Here is a 17,741-nt window from a genome sequence, read left to right on the forward strand (position 1 = left end):
ACACGGGAGGTGCTGGTCAATGACCTGAAAAGAGCTGGGACCACCGTTTCCAAGGTTACTGTTGGTAATACACTAAGACGTCATGGTTTGAAATCATGCATGGCACGGAAGGGTCCCCTGCTTAAACCAGCACATGTCAGGCACGTCTTAAGTTTGCCAATGACCATTTGGATGATCCAGAGGAGTCATGGGAGAAAGTCATGTGGTCAAATGAGACCAAAATAGAACTTTTGGGTCATAATTCCACTAAATGTGTTTGGAGGAAGAAGAATGATGAGTACCATCCCAAGAACACCATCCCTACTGTGAATCATGGGGGTGGTAGCATCATGCTTTGGGGGTGTTTTTCTGCACATGGGACAGGGCGACTGCACTATATTAAGGAGAGGATGACCGGGGCCATGTATTGCGAGATTTTGGGAAACAACCTCCTTCCCTCAGTTAGAGCATTGAAGATGTGTCGAGGCTGGGTCTTCCAACATGACAATGACCCGAAGCACACAGCCAGGATAACCAGGGAGTGGCTCTGTAAGAAGCATATCAAGGTTCTGGCGTGGCCTAGCCAGTCTCCAGACCTAAACCCAGTAGAGAATCTTTGGAGGGAGCTCAAACTCCGTGTTTCTCAGTGACAGGCCAGAAACCTGACTGATCTAGAGAAGATCTGTGTGGAGGAGTGGGCCAAAATCCCTCCTGCAGTGTGTGCAAACCTGGTGAAAAACTACAGGAAACGTTTGACCTCTGTAATTGCAAACAAAGGCTACTGTACCAAATATTAACATTGACTTTCTCAGGTGTTCAAATACTTATTTGCAGCCGTATCATACAAATTAATTGTTAAAAAATCTTACATTATGATTTCTGGATTTTCTTTTTTAGATTATGTCTCTCACAGTGGACATGCATCTACGATGACAATTTCAGACCCCTTGCAAAATAGCAGGGTGTTCAAATACTTATTTTCCTCACTGTAAGCACAGACAGGTTTCCAAAACTCGTGCACTTTTGAGTGCACGAGTTTTGTCCACTTTTGAGTGTCCACGATGAAGAAAAACAATTAAATTACAGTTGTATTCACTATTCCAAAGGGTTTTGTAGCATCCTTACTTCATCCAATAGAAACTACAATGCTTTCACTTCCTTAAACTAGGAACATACAATCATTAGTACATTTTACAGTTTATTTATGGTATTTGGCAGGTGCCCATGTCCAGAATGGCGTAGAGTTATTTTACTTATTTCAGACAGCTAAGCAATTAAGCAATTAAAGGTTAAGAACCTTTTAAAAGCGCTCACAATGTTAGCTTGGTAGTGCTGAGATTTCAATTTCCGACCTTTTAATCAAAAGTACAATTACTGAGATATCACTTCGCTAATCATAAAATCTTCAGTGTAAAAAATAACAGAAAAAAATATCTTTGATGGAATGCATTCTACAAGAATCTCTACAGATCAACTGATCTTCGACTCCATTAAAACTAATTGTTAAGAAAAATAATTTTTTTTTAATCTTTGCTCTCTATAATCACACGCATGAATGGTAGAGATTAGTGTGAACGAGGCTGAAATATTCTTTTAATATTTTAATTCTCATCCTATCTTAACAAAAAAAGCATAACTAAAAGTCTTAGGTATTTAGTGGTTATTAAACTGTAATTTCAGCTTCTTTAAGTAATTGAGCTGTACTATAGGTCTTTCTAAACAGACTGATAGCAGGAGGAATTTCCCTTTCACCTTAGCCAATGATCCACAAAATACACCCAGCTCAACTGAGCTGAACCATTCCTAATGTTCATCACACTGACAGCAAGACTGAGGACAGAGAGAGAGTGTTATTGCAGACATGTTGCCTCCGGTATAACAATTTATATCTCTCTACCTATGTGCTACGGACACATATAGATTTTTTTATCCCAAAATAATATTGACAATATTTATTTTAAATAAATTTGGTATCATAAATATTAATAATTATACCTAAGAACTGCTCTTTAACACTGTCCTGTGCTCAGCATCTTATTTCCAAAATACTTGTTATGAACATCAGTTCAAAACACTTAGTACTAACTGTAAAAAAAACCCCACAAATTAAAAAATACTTTTACCATGCCTCTTTCTAAACTTGTTAATAATGTTCTTTGCTAGTTGTATATTTCTTTCTGACAGACATTTCTTTCATCCCAGAGCAGTTCAATAGGATTTAGGTGTGGTGACTGGGAAGGTCAATTCATGATAGATAACCCTCCAGCCAGCTGTTTGCTCGCTAAATAACACTTACAGAGCTTGGACATATGCTTCAGTTTATTGTCTTGTTGTGTGGTAAACATTGTTTAAAATAACAGCATAAAGTACGGCATGGCAGCCTTGTTGGTTTAGTTTTCCTTTCACCTGAAAGAAGTATCCATACTTCCCTGCTCCTAAACAACCCCAAACCATTAAGCTTCCATGTTTGATCCTCCATGTTTGACTGTTGCTGTGAACAGTCTGCTAGCATCTTCTCTTCTGTTCCCTGTCTTACACAAGTTTTATTAAAGCAAGAAAATCCGAAATTTGGGCTCTTTGGAATCTTGTGTTTTTTACCTTTTACCTAATTTTGTTGAACTGAAACAAAAGGAACATGCACGTGTCTCAATCTAAAGACTAAGTGTATCCAAATCTTTGACGTCCGCTGTAATATCTATATGTAAAGTCTGACAAAAAAAGGATGGGTTACTTTTTGACCCTGGTTAGTCTCAACATTTCTTTCTTGGGCTTTAAGGAAGTTTGTCATACCAATGTTAAAAAAAACAATATAGATAAAATGTATACAGTATGTGCAATACATCACCATAGTACACTGCATGTCATCTCTAACAGAAGCAGCAATATTACCCTCAAAAAAATGGCCCCAGGTGTTTTTGTGCATTTTTTCCGTGCATTATGTTTTTCCAGAAGATTTGAATTTAAGGCAAATTGTGTGTTTATGTGCAAATGCTACGGGAAAGAAAATGCGAAAGTATAATTTGTTCATGAAAAAGCTTAACAACTGTTTTGAACTGTTTTTGCCGAGCTTTCCTCAGTGTTCAGCTTTTTTTTTTTTTTAAATGACCTTATAAAGGGATTTGTTGACCAAATTAGTTTGTTCTCCTCTGTCAGATATTGTGGAATGAAAACAAAACAGATATTATATCCCCATGAATATATTTAAGCTTGTGAAGTTTGCTACAGATGTGTCAGTGAGTGACACAGTGAGTGTCAGAGAGTGCACTGACCAGTGCACTCTTTGACCATCCAAAAAAAGAAGGTGAAAATTATTACATTATTGTATGCCTGCTAGAGGACCCCGGTGTTGTCAACTCAAAATCTGATTAGTTAAAGCATCACCCTTCAAGTAACATATACTGTAAGCTGCAGGACCCTGCACGGTTAAATCGGAAGGCCTCACGGCAGATTCCTTTGACCCTGGCAACAAGTGATAGCTGAAATATGATTGGATAGATACTCTAATATAAATAGACTCTACTAGAGGCAGCACGACTGAAAGAAAAATTATAAAATGGAGAGAATAGACTACTGGGAATAATTTAATACATATTAATGGACAAAAATCTATCAAAACACAATTCAATGATTCTGTGTTTAGGCCTGCAGAGAAGGCTTTGCTAACCCTGATGGCCTGCCACTGCATGACAGATGTGTTAGATAGAGATGAAGCTGAAAAGCCATTTTATATTTAAGACTCTGACACAAAGCGTGTATGTGTCACAGCTTTGCCATGCTGTTAGTCCTACACTAATATTGTCTTTTACATACCCTAAGGCAGTGGTCTCCAACCCCCGGGCCGTGGACCAGCGTGGGTACGTGGGTCAATCGGTACCCCAGCCCAAAACCCCACCCCCTACTACCCTACCCCCTACTTTAGGGACCACTGCCCTAAAGTATATAAAAAGGCACAATAAGTCATGTAAGGGGAGTATTTTCATCAATAACCTGAGATCTGATTGATAATAAGCATTAATAAGCAGCATTTAAATGTTGTTTCCTTTCACACAGTTTTTATCCAGCATTTAACTGTGCTTTTTCAAAGTATTTATACATTTTTAATTACCTACACTGTCGTCTTAACCAAAAATATAAAGATTTCAAATTTACTTCCTGTTTTCTAAGACTGCACAAGGCCGCAATTAGACCAGTTTTGCTAGAGACGCATAGTGAAGTGTCAGGAATGATATGCAGCTGGAATATAAGAGCTCATGAATGCGGATGAAAAAAAGGTGGAAAAATGCAAACATTTAGCTGCAAAAGATTGGGCTGTTAGCCGTAAATTTATACTGTTGTTCACGCTTATGGGGAATGAATTTTAAAACAATTCCCTGATGTGCATGCACACATGCTTTGTGTAGTGCACTTTTTTCCTATTTTACATCGCTTAAAAAGTAATCTTTTTTTTTTTTTTTCATTTGCCATATATTGTTTTCAGCCCAAACCTGTTTGATGTCTGAGCTAAAGTTAGAGGGTGTTTTAGTAGAACTGCAGTGGAGATGGTGTAGGATTGTGCAAACTATTTCACACATCACTTGGCTTGATCTTATACATTCATGCACTTGATAAAGAAAAAGAAACTACAGTTCCTTCTGACAAAACTATTCCAATAGGAGTATTCACTACTAAAATTTCCGAAAGGGGTGAATGAATGTATGTCAGTATGAAAGCATGAAAGTTCTGCCGGTGTGTGTGCATGTTATGGTACGATGGAGTGGAATAATGAACAGGACTGTACTGTACTTCACATGCAGCATTCCAGGGTTTTCTACAGATTTAAGGTCCACCATTACTCTGACTAGGGTAAAATGGTTACTGGAAATAAATGAATGAATCAATGAATCAATGGCACAAAATGGGTATTTGCGAGACAATGTTCTGAAGCTTTCAGGCGTCTCTTTAATGTTACTTCATCAGTTTAGCTGCTAAAGCAGGAAACAACTAATACAGAACTTGGATGTTGAACTGAAAAACAGGAAAAAAATATAATTGTTTTATTTTATTTGAACTATATGATTGTTATTCTCCATTTCTATTATAGACAACTTTTTTTCTTTCTTTCTTTCTTTCTTTCTTTCTTTCTTTCTTTCTTTCTTTCTTTCTTTCTTTCTTTCTTTCTTTCTTTCTTTCTTCTAGTTGTTTTTTTTTCTTTACTTGTTATTCACATTAAGCTACACACATAAGAGCTACAACATCATTCTCTAAAGCAGTCTCAGATCAGCCAAATTGCCCAGATATGTGTGTGACTCGAGTTACATAGCTGTGGTTTCTAAGATTCGCTCATCACTACTGCTTAGGGAAATATCACATGTAGATGAGACTGAAGAGCACACGGAAACACACACAGATTCACACATTTTCACTCCTGAGTGACTAAGAAACTGTAATTATAAAATCAATTCTGTCTACGACAAAGGTTTTGATTCAATAGAAAATATGATGCAAAAAGCAAGACAATAAATGTAAAATATATACGAAAAATATATTGCATCATATTACACACTCTAAATAATATAAAATGTATGACATTTGCTTTTTAGAAAATGTGGAAGTGCTTTCTTGTTCAGGATTCCTAAAGAGGTAATGCAGAGGAATTGATATTTTAGACACAAACAGCATTCTCAATTCAAAGTAGAGAATGAATTCAATAGCAACCCCCCTGTGGCTGTGTTTAATCCATTACCAGGGTTAATGTGACTGGGAAAAAAATGGCCTTTAGTACATTACTTGTTGTTGACATGGTGAATTGATTTCCATAATCACAATTTCAGTAATGGGAACAATTTTCCATAATTAAGCAATAGTCGATATGCTTTCAGTTGGGAGTAAGTAATAAGCATAAGCATTATGACCAATAATGAGAAGCCGAGGGCTTTGTACAGTAGGTGCTACAACGTGTTAAAAAGTAAGTCATGATTTTGTTTTCGAAAGCAGTCCCTATTTGCTGTCACGGTTTCTGGGTTGAAAGAAAAGGCGTCACATGTATGGGCTTCAAGGAGATTTGAGCCGTGTTGCTTATTATGACTTTCCCCCACTGAGCTGTTAGACGGATTATCTTTCTTCTAACCAAAATATGATTTACTAAGTATTGTGGACTGTTTTTTTTTTTCTTCTGGATTCAAGAAATGCACAACATTTTCCCTGTTATTCTCCACAAATAATTATTTTTCTTTTTAATAATAATAATAATAATAAAAATAATAATAATAATAAATAATAATAAATGATGTGATGTGCTTTTAGTGCAGTGTCTATATGGGATACACCTTTTCACTATATATATATATATATATATATATATATATATATATATATATATATATATATATATATATATATATATATATATGAAATACAACATGAATATGCTGTTATTGCTAAAGACACCAGTGAAACCACACTTTTTATAACAGCATGTCCTGCAGTGTTAGATTGTATACCAAGATATGTCCAAAAAACAATCTCCTTTCATCATGTACTGTCATAGCAGCTTTAAATTGTTGTTTCTTTACCACTTTATATTTTGTCTCTCTTATTGTAATGAGACAATTATATTTTGTCTCTCTTATTTTAATGAGTAGCTTGCATGCTACTGAGAAACTGCAAAACACAAAGTCTTCTATCTTGAGGACTGCCCTGTGTTAGACTATAAAAAGTTGCAGCACTTTTACATTTACATTAACATTTGCGGCATTTAGCAGACGCCCTTATCCAGAGCGACGTACAAAAGTGCTTTAAATCTCTAGTAATGAATAAATCTACACTGGTACACCAGATTACAAACTTAATATAAATATAACCCTAGAATTCCACAAACTTGAAAAGTGCTAATTTAAGTGTTTCAGGAAGAGGTAGGTCTTCGGTCGTTGCTTGAAGATAATCAGGGACTCCGATGTACGGACATCTAGGGGAAGTTCATTCCACCACCTTGGTGCCAGAACAGAGAAGAGCCTTGAAGTGTACTTACCTCTAATTCTGAGAGAAGGTGGTACCAGTCGAGCAGTGCTGAAGGATCTCAGACAGCGTGGTGCAGTGGGAGATGTGATGAGGTCACTGAGGTAAGATGGTGCTGGTCCATTTTTCCATTGGCCTTGTAGGCAAGCATCAGTGTTTTGAATCTGATACGTGCAGCTACTGGAAGCCAGTAAAGGGAGCGCAGCAGTGGGTTGGTGTGGAAGAACTTGGGCTGATTAAACACAAGCTGTGCAGTTTTGGATCATTTGCAGTGGACAGATAGCGTTCAGGGGGAGACCTACCAGCAGAGAGTTGCAGTAGTCCAGTCTTAAAATCACAAGAGACTGAACAAGCACCTGGGCAGCCTGTGAGGACAGAAATAGTCAAATCCTTCGGATGTTGTAAAAAAGAATTCTACAAGAATGAGACACATCAGCAACATGTGAGAAGAAGGACAGTTCATTGTCCATAGTTACCCCAAGGTTACGAGCAGTGGCTAAAGGGGAGAGCAGAAAGTCATGAAGTGTTATTTGGAGATCTTGACCTGGAGATGAATCGCCTGGGATGATCAGTTTTAGTTTGATGCTGCTGAAAGGTCCAGGAAGATAAGTACAGATGACAGCTTGGCTGACCGAGCAGCATGCAGTTTCTCAGAAACAGCCAAAAGGGCCGCTTTAAACCCAGACTGGTTAGGATCATGGAGGTTGTTCTGTGAGAGATAGACAGACAGTTGGTTTAAAACAGTGTGTTTCAGAGATTTAGAAAGAAAGGAGAGAAGTGATACCGGTCTGTAGTTGTTGATGTCTGATGGATCCAGAGCAGGTTTCTTCAAGATGGGAATGACTCTTGCTTGGTTGAAGGTAGTTGGTACATAGCCAGATGTTAATGACCCGTTGATGATTGTATACTTTTACAAAGCAATGCCACCCCAAAGTGTAACAGCATGATCCAACAAGTGTTATTACACTCACAGCAGTGATTTAATCAATGTTTCACATTTTTGGCAATTTATTTGTGAATGACACATCATGCTTTTTAACTGCTGCTAGTGTTTTGCTGGGGTCAAAGGTATCTATCTGCCTTGAGCCTTCACAGTCAGCAGCTGCAGGCTATTGCAGCATTCAGTTCATGCTGCTTGATTGCTTTTACCCAATAAGATTGTGAGTTTGTGACACTGAGGCCTAGAAGACATCCAATAGTGTGTGCATTTTCACAACATTTGATTGGAGAGCACACTAGTCAACTCACAAACCTCATCTGTAGAAAACTGCCCAAACTCATCTTTATTTGTGGTTATTTAATAGCCGTTTTATCATTTCACAATGGCTGACAAAGGGGAAGAAATTTATTTGGTGACAGATATGCTTACAGAGACATTTACAAGATAGACTTAAAAAAAAAAAATCATTAAGTAATGTCAGTCAAAACAGTCCAAAACAGTTGTTAAGCTTTTTAATGAGCATTTTATACTTTTATGTTTTCCTTCTTGTCAGATTTGCACAAAATACACAGAAAAAACAGTAATGTACGGAAAAGATGCAACAAGTCTTTCACACCTGGATTTGAGGATCCTCTGCCATTCCTCCTTGCAGATCCTCTCCAGTTCTGTCAGGTTGGATGGTAAACGTTGGTGGACAGCCATTTTTAGGTCTCTCCAGAGATGCTCAATTGGGTTTAAGTCAGGGCTCTGGCTGGGCCATTCAAGAACAGTCACGGAGTTGTTGTGAAGCCACTCCTTCGTTATTTTAGCTGTGTGCTTAGGGTCATTGTCTTGTTGGAAGGTAAACCTTCGGCCCAGTCTGAGGTCCAGAGCACTCTGGAGAAGGTTTTTGTCCAGGATATCCCTGTACTTGGCCGCATTCATCTTTACCTCGATTGCAACCAGTCGTCCTGTCCCTGCAGCTGAAAAACACCCCCACAGCATGATGCTGCCACCACCATGCTTCACTGTTGGGACTGTATTGGACAGGTGATGAGCAGTGCCTGGTTTTCTCCACACATACCGCTTAGAATTAAGGCCAAAAAGTTCTATTTTGGTCTCATCAGACCAGAGAATCTTATTTCTCACCATCTTGGAGTCCTTCAGGTGTTTTTTAGCAAACACAGTGATTTTTGGGTTCCTCTTTACCTCTCTCACCAAGGCTCTTCTACCCCGATAGCTCAGTTTGGCCGGACGGCCAGCTCTAGGAAGGGTTCTGGTCGTCCCAAACGTCTTCCATTTGAGGATTATGGAGGCCACTGTGCTCTTAGGAACCTTAAGTGCAGCAGAAATCTTTTTGTAACCTTGGCCAGATCTGTGCCTTGCCACATTTCTGTCTCTGAGCTCTTCAGGCAGTTCCTTTGACCTCATGATTCTCATTTGCTCTGACATGCATTGTGATCTGGAAGGTCTTATATAGACAGGTGTGTGGCTTTCCTAATCAAGTCCAATCAGTATAATCAAACACAGCTGGACTCAAATGAAGGTGTAGAACCATCTCAAGGATGATCAGAGGAAATGGAAAGCACCTGAGTTAAATATATGAGTGTCACAGCAAAGGGTCTGAATACTTAGGACCATGTGACCAGTTTTTCTTTTTTAATAAATCTGCAACAATGTCAACAATTCTGTGTTTTTCTGTCAATATGGGGAGCTGTGTGTACATTCATGAGGAAGAAGAATGAACTTAAATGATTTTAGCAAATGGCTGCAATATAACAAAGAGTGAAAAATTTAAGGGGGTCTGAATACTTTCCGTACCCACTGTATGTAAGCGGTGCAGCTGTGCCTGCAGAAAACGAGTTTTCAAAAGGAAACTTGTTGAATTGTGCTCATTGATTTTCTTGCTTTGGTAATTCTTTCTGCACGAGATACCTGTCTGTAATGCAGTGCTCTGTTATACTGTTTCTGTATGATTTTGTCGATTGATTCAGGTAGGACACCACTGCATTACTTGTATCTGAGAACCTAAAGTCTCTTAAATGTTGGGAAACCTACTGACTGTTACACAGTGCAGACTCTTGAGACTCCTTCTATAAATGCTACATAAAGACTTTCTGTTATTTGTTTTCTGTTAAATGTTACATAAACTACAGAAAACCTTTTCATACCATCAACTTTGTGTTTGTTAAATGCTTTCACTCAGATGTTTATTATTAGTTTTAGATCATATGGTGCATTTCCAATGCAATTCCCGCAATGAGTAAGATCTGAATTTAAAGAGCAGCACTGGTGCATATTAATTATTAACTATTGTTCACAGTGTACAGTCCTAAACAATACATTTCCTTTAAACACCTACTGCTAGACCGTAGAATTCATTAGGAATTTCTGTAGAAATGCTGAACCCAAAGAAGGCCTTGTGGAAGACTGATCAGGCCAACAGAATATATTTACTGCAATGAGTTTGCACAGTGCATAAAAATGCTGCTTAAACATAAAACACATGCTGGCATACACATGCATTTATTATATAATAGATATTAAGCACGTGTCAACATCCACTTGCCAACAAGTGAGATAATTGTAATGTAGAAGATTTCCTGCTTGCATTTTGAAAGCATGCCAGTTACAGTAGCGCTGAGCATGGCTTTTTGAACCCTTAAAAAAATATTCCTACATTCTTTATACATGAATTTGTAAAAAAAAAAGCAGAGTTGAGCTGAGCTTTGCTTTCTGAATGCAATGAATAAGGATTGCTGTTTCATAATAGAGCACTTGGGTTCATTTTAGATGCGTATTTGGATTTTGTTTTAATGTTTGTGGTTTGTTAGTGCCAGCAGTGTGAAAACCATTAGAGGGACAAAAAAGAATTAGATATTGTTTGAACTTACTAATATAGCACTATTTACAGTAATTATCAGGGGCCAACAAGGCCTTTTCTGCAGGGCTCAGAATCACTGACTTAGTTTCTATATATATATATATATATATATATATATATATATATATATATATATATATATATATATATATATATATATATGTATGTGTGTGTGTGTGTGTGTGTGTGTGTGTGTGTGTGTGTGTGTTTGTGTGTGTAGTTTATATCTAATCATATTTCAGCTGTACCATTTGCACTGTAATGTAGTTTAAAGTACATTCAAGCTGTTGGTTTAGCAGACAGCGAGTTGGTGACCACGGGGCCATCTGTAAGGCATACAATCATTTTAGCATTTTCACCTCCTTTGATTAGATGTTCAGAGAGCGCACATAGTGCACATAGTCAAAGCAAATTGCACAAGCTCAAATATATTCATGTAGGCGTCATATAGCTGTTTGTTTATTCCACAAAGGCCATTTTCAACACTGACTTTTCACAGAAAGCTAGACATTGTGAAATAAGTTCAGATGAGCTCTGAATAAAAGTGCAACACTGATGCATAGTAATTATTAACTATCTTTCACAGTGTACAGTCCTAAACAATACATTTCATTTAAACACATACTGCTAGACCATAGAATTGCTCATACTCAGGATTCCTGCAGAAATGCTGAACCTAAAAAAAAAATCAAGAATCATTTATAATTTTGCACTTTCTTTTCTGTACAATTTGCACAAAACACACACAATTTGCCTTACTTTTGAATCCCCAGAAAAAACACAATATTTGGAAAGAAATGCACAAAAATGCATGGAAAAACCAGGGTCATTTTATAAGGTTATTATTGATGCTTTAGCTAGAGATAATGTAATTGGTGTACAGTGGTGCAGCTGTCTTGTAGTGAATTGTGTTCATTGGGTTTATTGCTTTATTAATGCCATTCATTCTCACTGTATGAGGTACCTGTGTGTGATGCAGTACTTCGGTATACTGCGTAGTTGTATAACATTGTTGGTTTCTATAACAGTGGCGCCATAATGATGGTATTAACAGGTGAATTGACACCACTGAAGGCGTAGGTTGGAAATTCATAACCTGCCACTAGTAACGACAGTATTTAGCTTTAAAAAATATCCACGGACATGTATATAAACGCATACAACTCAAATCCTGCACTGTTACAGACAAGGTGAAGATTGGTTTCTTTTTAGAATGAGCTACATATTTAGCTTTTGCAGTGGTGGGAAACGATTTCACCTCTAATCATTTCTGACATTTTACTTTCATTGTTCTTACAATATTTGGCCAAAAGTATGTGGCACATAATTGGAGTCACAAAATTCTATAGGATAGCGTTGTATGCCTTGATTTACAATTTCCCCTGAAGTTGTGAAGATCACTCTAACAGCAAATGGATCTAAATCTGAAGTGTGACGTTCAACAAGGACATATAGTGAACATTTTATCTAGTCTAAGGTTGTAGCATTGATGTACAGCTTACAGACCTTGTTATAGACAATTAGTTCCTCTTTCACCAAGGAACATGGGAAACATTAACTAAGGGTTACTAAGAGGAGACTTCCAGAGCGAATACTCCGTGTTAATGCTTATGGTGCTGCATAGGTCAAATATTTGGCTGTATAGTGTACATTTCATATTTACCTGTTTAACTGTCTGCGATAATGGACAGCGTGTGTCCTAATAATGTTTAAAAAAGTGATTTATTTATTTATTTATTTTTGTTTGATCTAAGGCTGCAATTAACGATTATTTTGATAATCGAATAATCAGACAATATATATATAAATAAACAAAGGTCAAGCAATTTGTGTAAATCAACATTTGTATTGAATTTTGCAGATGGCAAGTGAACAACTCTGCCTAGAAAAATCTATATAACATTTAATACAACATTGTTTTGACCATTTTTTTTTACAAAAAATACACAGATATTTTGTTCAGTTGTGATGATAAAAGCATCTAGAATATATATATGTATAAAACACCTCCTCCTGAACACATACTGACACACACTTTTATCCTTTATTACACATTTTGCCTGCTCAGTTTCCAAAGAAAAAATGTTTATTCAGGTACTGAACTACATTATTAAAAAAAATTTGCTGGACAGCTACAATGTGATTATCGAACTGGCGAGAACTACAGCTCTGTAAATAGGACATATCTTCCATATCCTTGCCAACCACAGAGAGAGCATATGTCTCAACCTTCCAGTAAAGCGAAGCATTGCCAATTTTACAGTGTTGGATATTCACAGTGAAAACCCCTTATAACACAGACTGGATTGAAATTGCTATAAAGTCACATTTACTTTTATTAGATTTACTTGTAATCAGGCTCTTGGTAAACAAGTAGGAAATTAGTGACGAGATTTTAGTTTTTTTTCTAGAAGCTAATGCTTATAAATTTTTATTGTGACCACTGCCCTTAAAGTGTTTTATTACTGCATACATCAAGAAAATAATCATGCCATGAAATCTGAAGCCTTTTATTAGTTTCTCGTGTGCAGTATTTCTCAGTGATATATGGCAAGTTCAAAAGTGCTAATGTGTGGGCATGTGCTAATGTGAAATGTTAGTAAATGTTTTAGATTGAAGGTGCATATAGACCTTTTTCTATATTAATATCAAATTACTTTTGGTTTCTGTTTTTTATGTTTGAATAAATGATTTTACAATATAAATATATAAAAATACTTTATTAGTTTCTGTAATAAGTAATAAGGGTTTATTCAGACCTTTTTAAAGTGATGCGATGATGGAGATCACAGTGGAATTTTTTTCTAATTTTGAAATAGTTATATTAAAATTATATTTTCTTTACCCCATTTCAGGTAAAAAATATTTGTGATTTTGACCATGTTTCTAATGCCTAATGCCTCTTCTATTAAAGTGTGTAAAGCAGCTCAATTATGTCTAGGTTGTGTGATCAGAGGCCTATCTATTGCAGACTGTACTGTGTTTTTCCCGTGCAAATATCGTTTGCACAGCATTGCGGTGTGTTTTGTATAGAGAAGATGTGTCAGATTGAAAATCAATCACACCTGAGGGTAAAACCAGAATACATAGAGGTTATTGATTTTTTAGTTTACAAAACAAGGATGCTGAAAAAGCCAAACCATCGCATTGCAATCATGTTGTTTGATCTTTTTCAATGAAACACAATCTGTAAAATATTTTGGCAGAATGAATATAATTTCCAGCTGTATTGCTTTTCATTTTCATCATTGTGTTGCAGAAGTGTCACAATGAAATGCAAAAACTGTCTATTTAAATCTCTAACAATACTCTGTGGCATGGTGGTCAATGGTTATATTATAACTTAGAGCTCACACCAGGACCAGTTTTTGGTCAAGCACATTGTCCTCATATTACACTGTCAGTATTTTTTGTTTCAGGTTTTTCCCCAGGCCTGATTGCTTTTCTGTCTAAGGTCATTAAGAATTACTGAAAAAGCATTACCCTGAAAAGCGTGTTAAAATGTGTATTTAAAAACAACATCAGTGCTGTTTTTTTATGAGCTTTGTTTATTAAACTCCATACAGTTGCTAGTGTGTGGGAGAGAAATCCCAGTGTAAGCTTCAGTTCTAAGCTCACCTTTAGCCCCTTAGCGAATATTAATGCATGACTGAAAGCCATGTATTAAAAAAAGCAGGATGTGTGTAGTGCGGTTTAGCAGCCAAGTAAATAATGATTCAATCCTGTTCTGCCAAACCATTTGAATCGAATAGTGAGATTTAAAATTTCAATGGTCTGTTTCCAAAACTATTCTGCAAATGCCTCTGTCAGCATCCTGAGCCTCTCTTACCATCCTAAACCCTCTCTTACCATCCTGAGCCTTTCTTTCAGAAGGGAATTAAAAAATTGGGAAAAGTAAAGAGATTACATCATAGAAACTGAAGTGGAAAATTTGTGATTCTCTAAAGTTGACATTAAAAAGTGACATTAAAAGACCAACGTACACGCAAGGTCTGCATGATCTAATTTCTCTAGGTGTAAATTATTTTATAAAGAGATACACGCTAAAACTCTTTCAGCTTGTCTTCTATGTTGAGTGTGTGATATGTCTTTTTTGCAATCTGCAGGTGGGTGGGAAGATGTAGCTAAACACTGACCAAATTCAAACCGGGATCCTTCACAACCTCAGGTCATCCCTGAGAAGTGTGCGGCCGGCAGAGAGCCACCCACCATGGCCAAGAAAGCACCCAGTGGGCGGGGAAAGGGGGAGCGGGCGGATGCCATGGCTGCTCTTCAGGCAGCCAATGAGGAACTGAGGGCAAAACTTACAGACATCCAAATCGAACTGCAGCAAGAGAAGAACAAGGTGAGCAGAAACAGTGATTAAATGTTCTTTTATTTTCAGCATGGATTTTAAGGGGCCCTTGTTTATAACAACAATTATTTACCAAGTTACTGATCTCTAAATGCTGAATACACACATTTTATTATTTTGTTCAGCTTACTACTAGGACTGCTTAAGGACTGATTTTAGTTGTGTATAGTTTTCATATAGTTTTGGAGTCTGATGGTCTCTGATAGTCTTTCTCCCTTATAGTTATGCTTATCAGATCTTTAATCTGTTCAATGTACTGAACAGCTCTATTATTTATTTAATTGACCAAAGAGATAGAACCAGCAAAATATTTTACAATATTGCAGTCATATGTACTAAAATACATTTATATCATGCAATGAGTAGCATTGCTGCCTAACAGTTCAAATATATTTTGATTATGTGCTTGAGTGTGCATTGAGTGTGCATTGGTGTAATTCTCATCAGTGTTATTTTGTCTCTCCCACTCCTTCCAAAAGCATTCCAGTAGGTGGACTTGCTTTGCTAGATTTGCCCCAAAGTGTAAATGAGTGTGCATGGTGTCCTGCAATAGACTGGTGTCCCATCAGGTATGTCCTACCCCGTGTTTTCAGGGTGCCCCGTGTAACCCTTCTCAGGTTTACTGCTTAATGAAGATCATAAAATTTATCAAGCCACAAAATTGAACTCAAAAGAAACGTTAAAAAAGGATTAGACATCAATGTTTAATAAATCACTCGTTCTTGGGAGCTGTGATATTTGAAATACAGGTCTGAAATATTAGATGTCGGGGTAAACAGCTGTGAGCAACTGATTCACGGTCAACTCATTTGCATTCACTGAAATTTTGAAATGATCAATATTGCAAAACTGTAAATGGTATGCATGTAAATCATGCACATGTTGACAGGGAGTAATATTGGTTAGGCTACAGCCATGCATTAATCTGTGTATTGTGTTTAAAGCTACATTATTTAAATTATTGTAGAAGCTCCATCATGGTGTCAGTGTACTTTTTTGTAAGTGTTTTCCGATATCATTATACTGTTTTTATTACTGGAAAAGCCACAGTATTGTCATAATAATCCGTGTTTTATATATATATATATATATATATATATATATATATATATATATATATATATATATATATATATATATATATATATAGATAGAGAGAGAGAGAGAGAGAGAGAGAGAGAGAGAGAGAGAGAGAGAGATATGTAGGGCATTAAAAATGTATATGGAGCCTTCATTTCACCTTATCTGCTGTCACGCATACATCTATATTCTGCTATGTGTGCACATGTGTGTTGTGCACATATGCATGGTGTGTGCATGTGTGTGGTGTGTCTATGTACGTATGTATAGAAATCTGATATTCCTGAGGAACGTCTCTAGGTTACGTATGTAACCCTAGTTCCCTGAGGGAACGAGACGCATTATACATTATACATCTGCTAAAAGTCTGCTTATTGCCAGGAAAACCTCTACTATTCAGGCCATAGCAGACAACCAGCCACTCTGACTTTCTCCACGGACTCGTCCTGTGGAGATATGTATCCAGTGCTCGCACTGGACACAGTCGATTTTGCTTCTCCTGGTCTGGGCTAGGAAAAGAGGAGGGCAGAATGCCTGCAGTACAACAGGTCGCGAGGGAACCATTGGCAACTTAGGCACATACCCAGGTTTAGGGTAGAGAAAGGCACTGGCCATGAAAGAGGTAAACTCTAGGAATAACGGGGCCACAAACAAATCCTGTTGGTCCCTGACCCTCTTAAGGAAGGATATAGCCAAAAGAAAGGCGGTTCTCACCGACAGGTACCTAAGGGGCACCTTGACCAAGGACTCGAAGGGGGGCTCAGATAGAGCTGCCAACACAACGGCCAAATCCCAACTACCTCAGTAGAGAGACCAGCTGCTAGAAACTAGCTTCCATAACATTCCGAAGAATTTCTCAAGGAGGTCCCTCGAGGAGTGACAGCAGGTCCATGGAACACAGTCTGCCCGGCCAACGAGGTGCCACCAGGAGGAGATGTACTCCTTCCTGGAGGATTCTTTCCAGAACTCCGGGGAGCAGCGTGATAGGGGGAAGACATACAGACGTAGCTTTGGCCACATCTGCACCATTGCGTCCAGCCCCAGTGGGGCTGGGTAAGAGAGAGAGAACCAGAGGGGACAGTGCAAAGTCTCCCGAGTGGCAAACAGATCTGCCTGGGCTCTTTAATATCTCTGCAAGAACTGCTTCACAGTGAGTGTGTTTCGGGTACAATTGTCTCCCGCCCGGATCGCAGCCATCCTCACAGCTGGCTGCGATCCAGGTGGGAGACAATTGTGCCCGAAACACAGTCGAGTTCCACACTACGCCCAAGAGGTGGTTTTCTGTAATAGGGAAAGCACACTCTTCCCTGCGTTCAGTCTTAACCCCTGCTCCTTCATGCAGGCGAGAACGACATCTCAATGCCGGACCGCTTAAAGCTCTGATCGAGCTAATATCAACCTGTCGTTGATATAGTTCAGAATGCAGATGCCCTGAAGCCGTAGCGGGGCTAAAGCCGCATTCATGCACTTTGTGAAGGTGCGGCATGAGAGTGCTAGGTTGAAGGGGAGGACCCGGTATTGGCAAGCTTTGT

At 37.8% G+C, this 17,741-nt stretch overlaps 1 protein-coding gene and 1 long non-coding RNA gene across 12 annotated transcripts in view; one reads left to right on the forward strand and one right to left on the reverse strand.

Moving 5' to 3' along the window:
* LOC310734561 overlaps window positions 1–17,741 on the reverse strand; it is a 134,606-nt gene that overhangs the window by 116,186 nt on the left and 679 nt on the right. The gene's annotated exons all lie outside the window — the stretch shown is intronic.
* Window positions 1–17,741, forward strand: part of jakmip3 (Janus kinase and microtubule interacting protein 3) — a 68,232-nt gene that overhangs the window by 3,331 nt on the left and 47,160 nt on the right. For all 11 annotated transcript variants that reach the window (XM_083556477.1, XM_083556478.1, XM_083556473.1 and 8 more), the window contains one exon: window positions 14,882–15,120. In XM_083556477.1, the coding sequence (XP_083412603.1) occupies window positions 14,986–15,120 (135 nt within the window). In that variant the 5' untranslated portion in view covers window positions 14,882–14,985. The remainder of the gene's footprint in view (window positions 1–14,881; window positions 15,121–17,741) is intronic.

Source organism: Silurus aristotelis, assembly GCF_946808225.1.
Source record: "Silurus aristotelis genome assembly, chromosome: 12".
NCBI lineage: Eukaryota > Metazoa > Chordata > Actinopteri > Siluriformes > Siluridae > Silurus > Silurus aristotelis.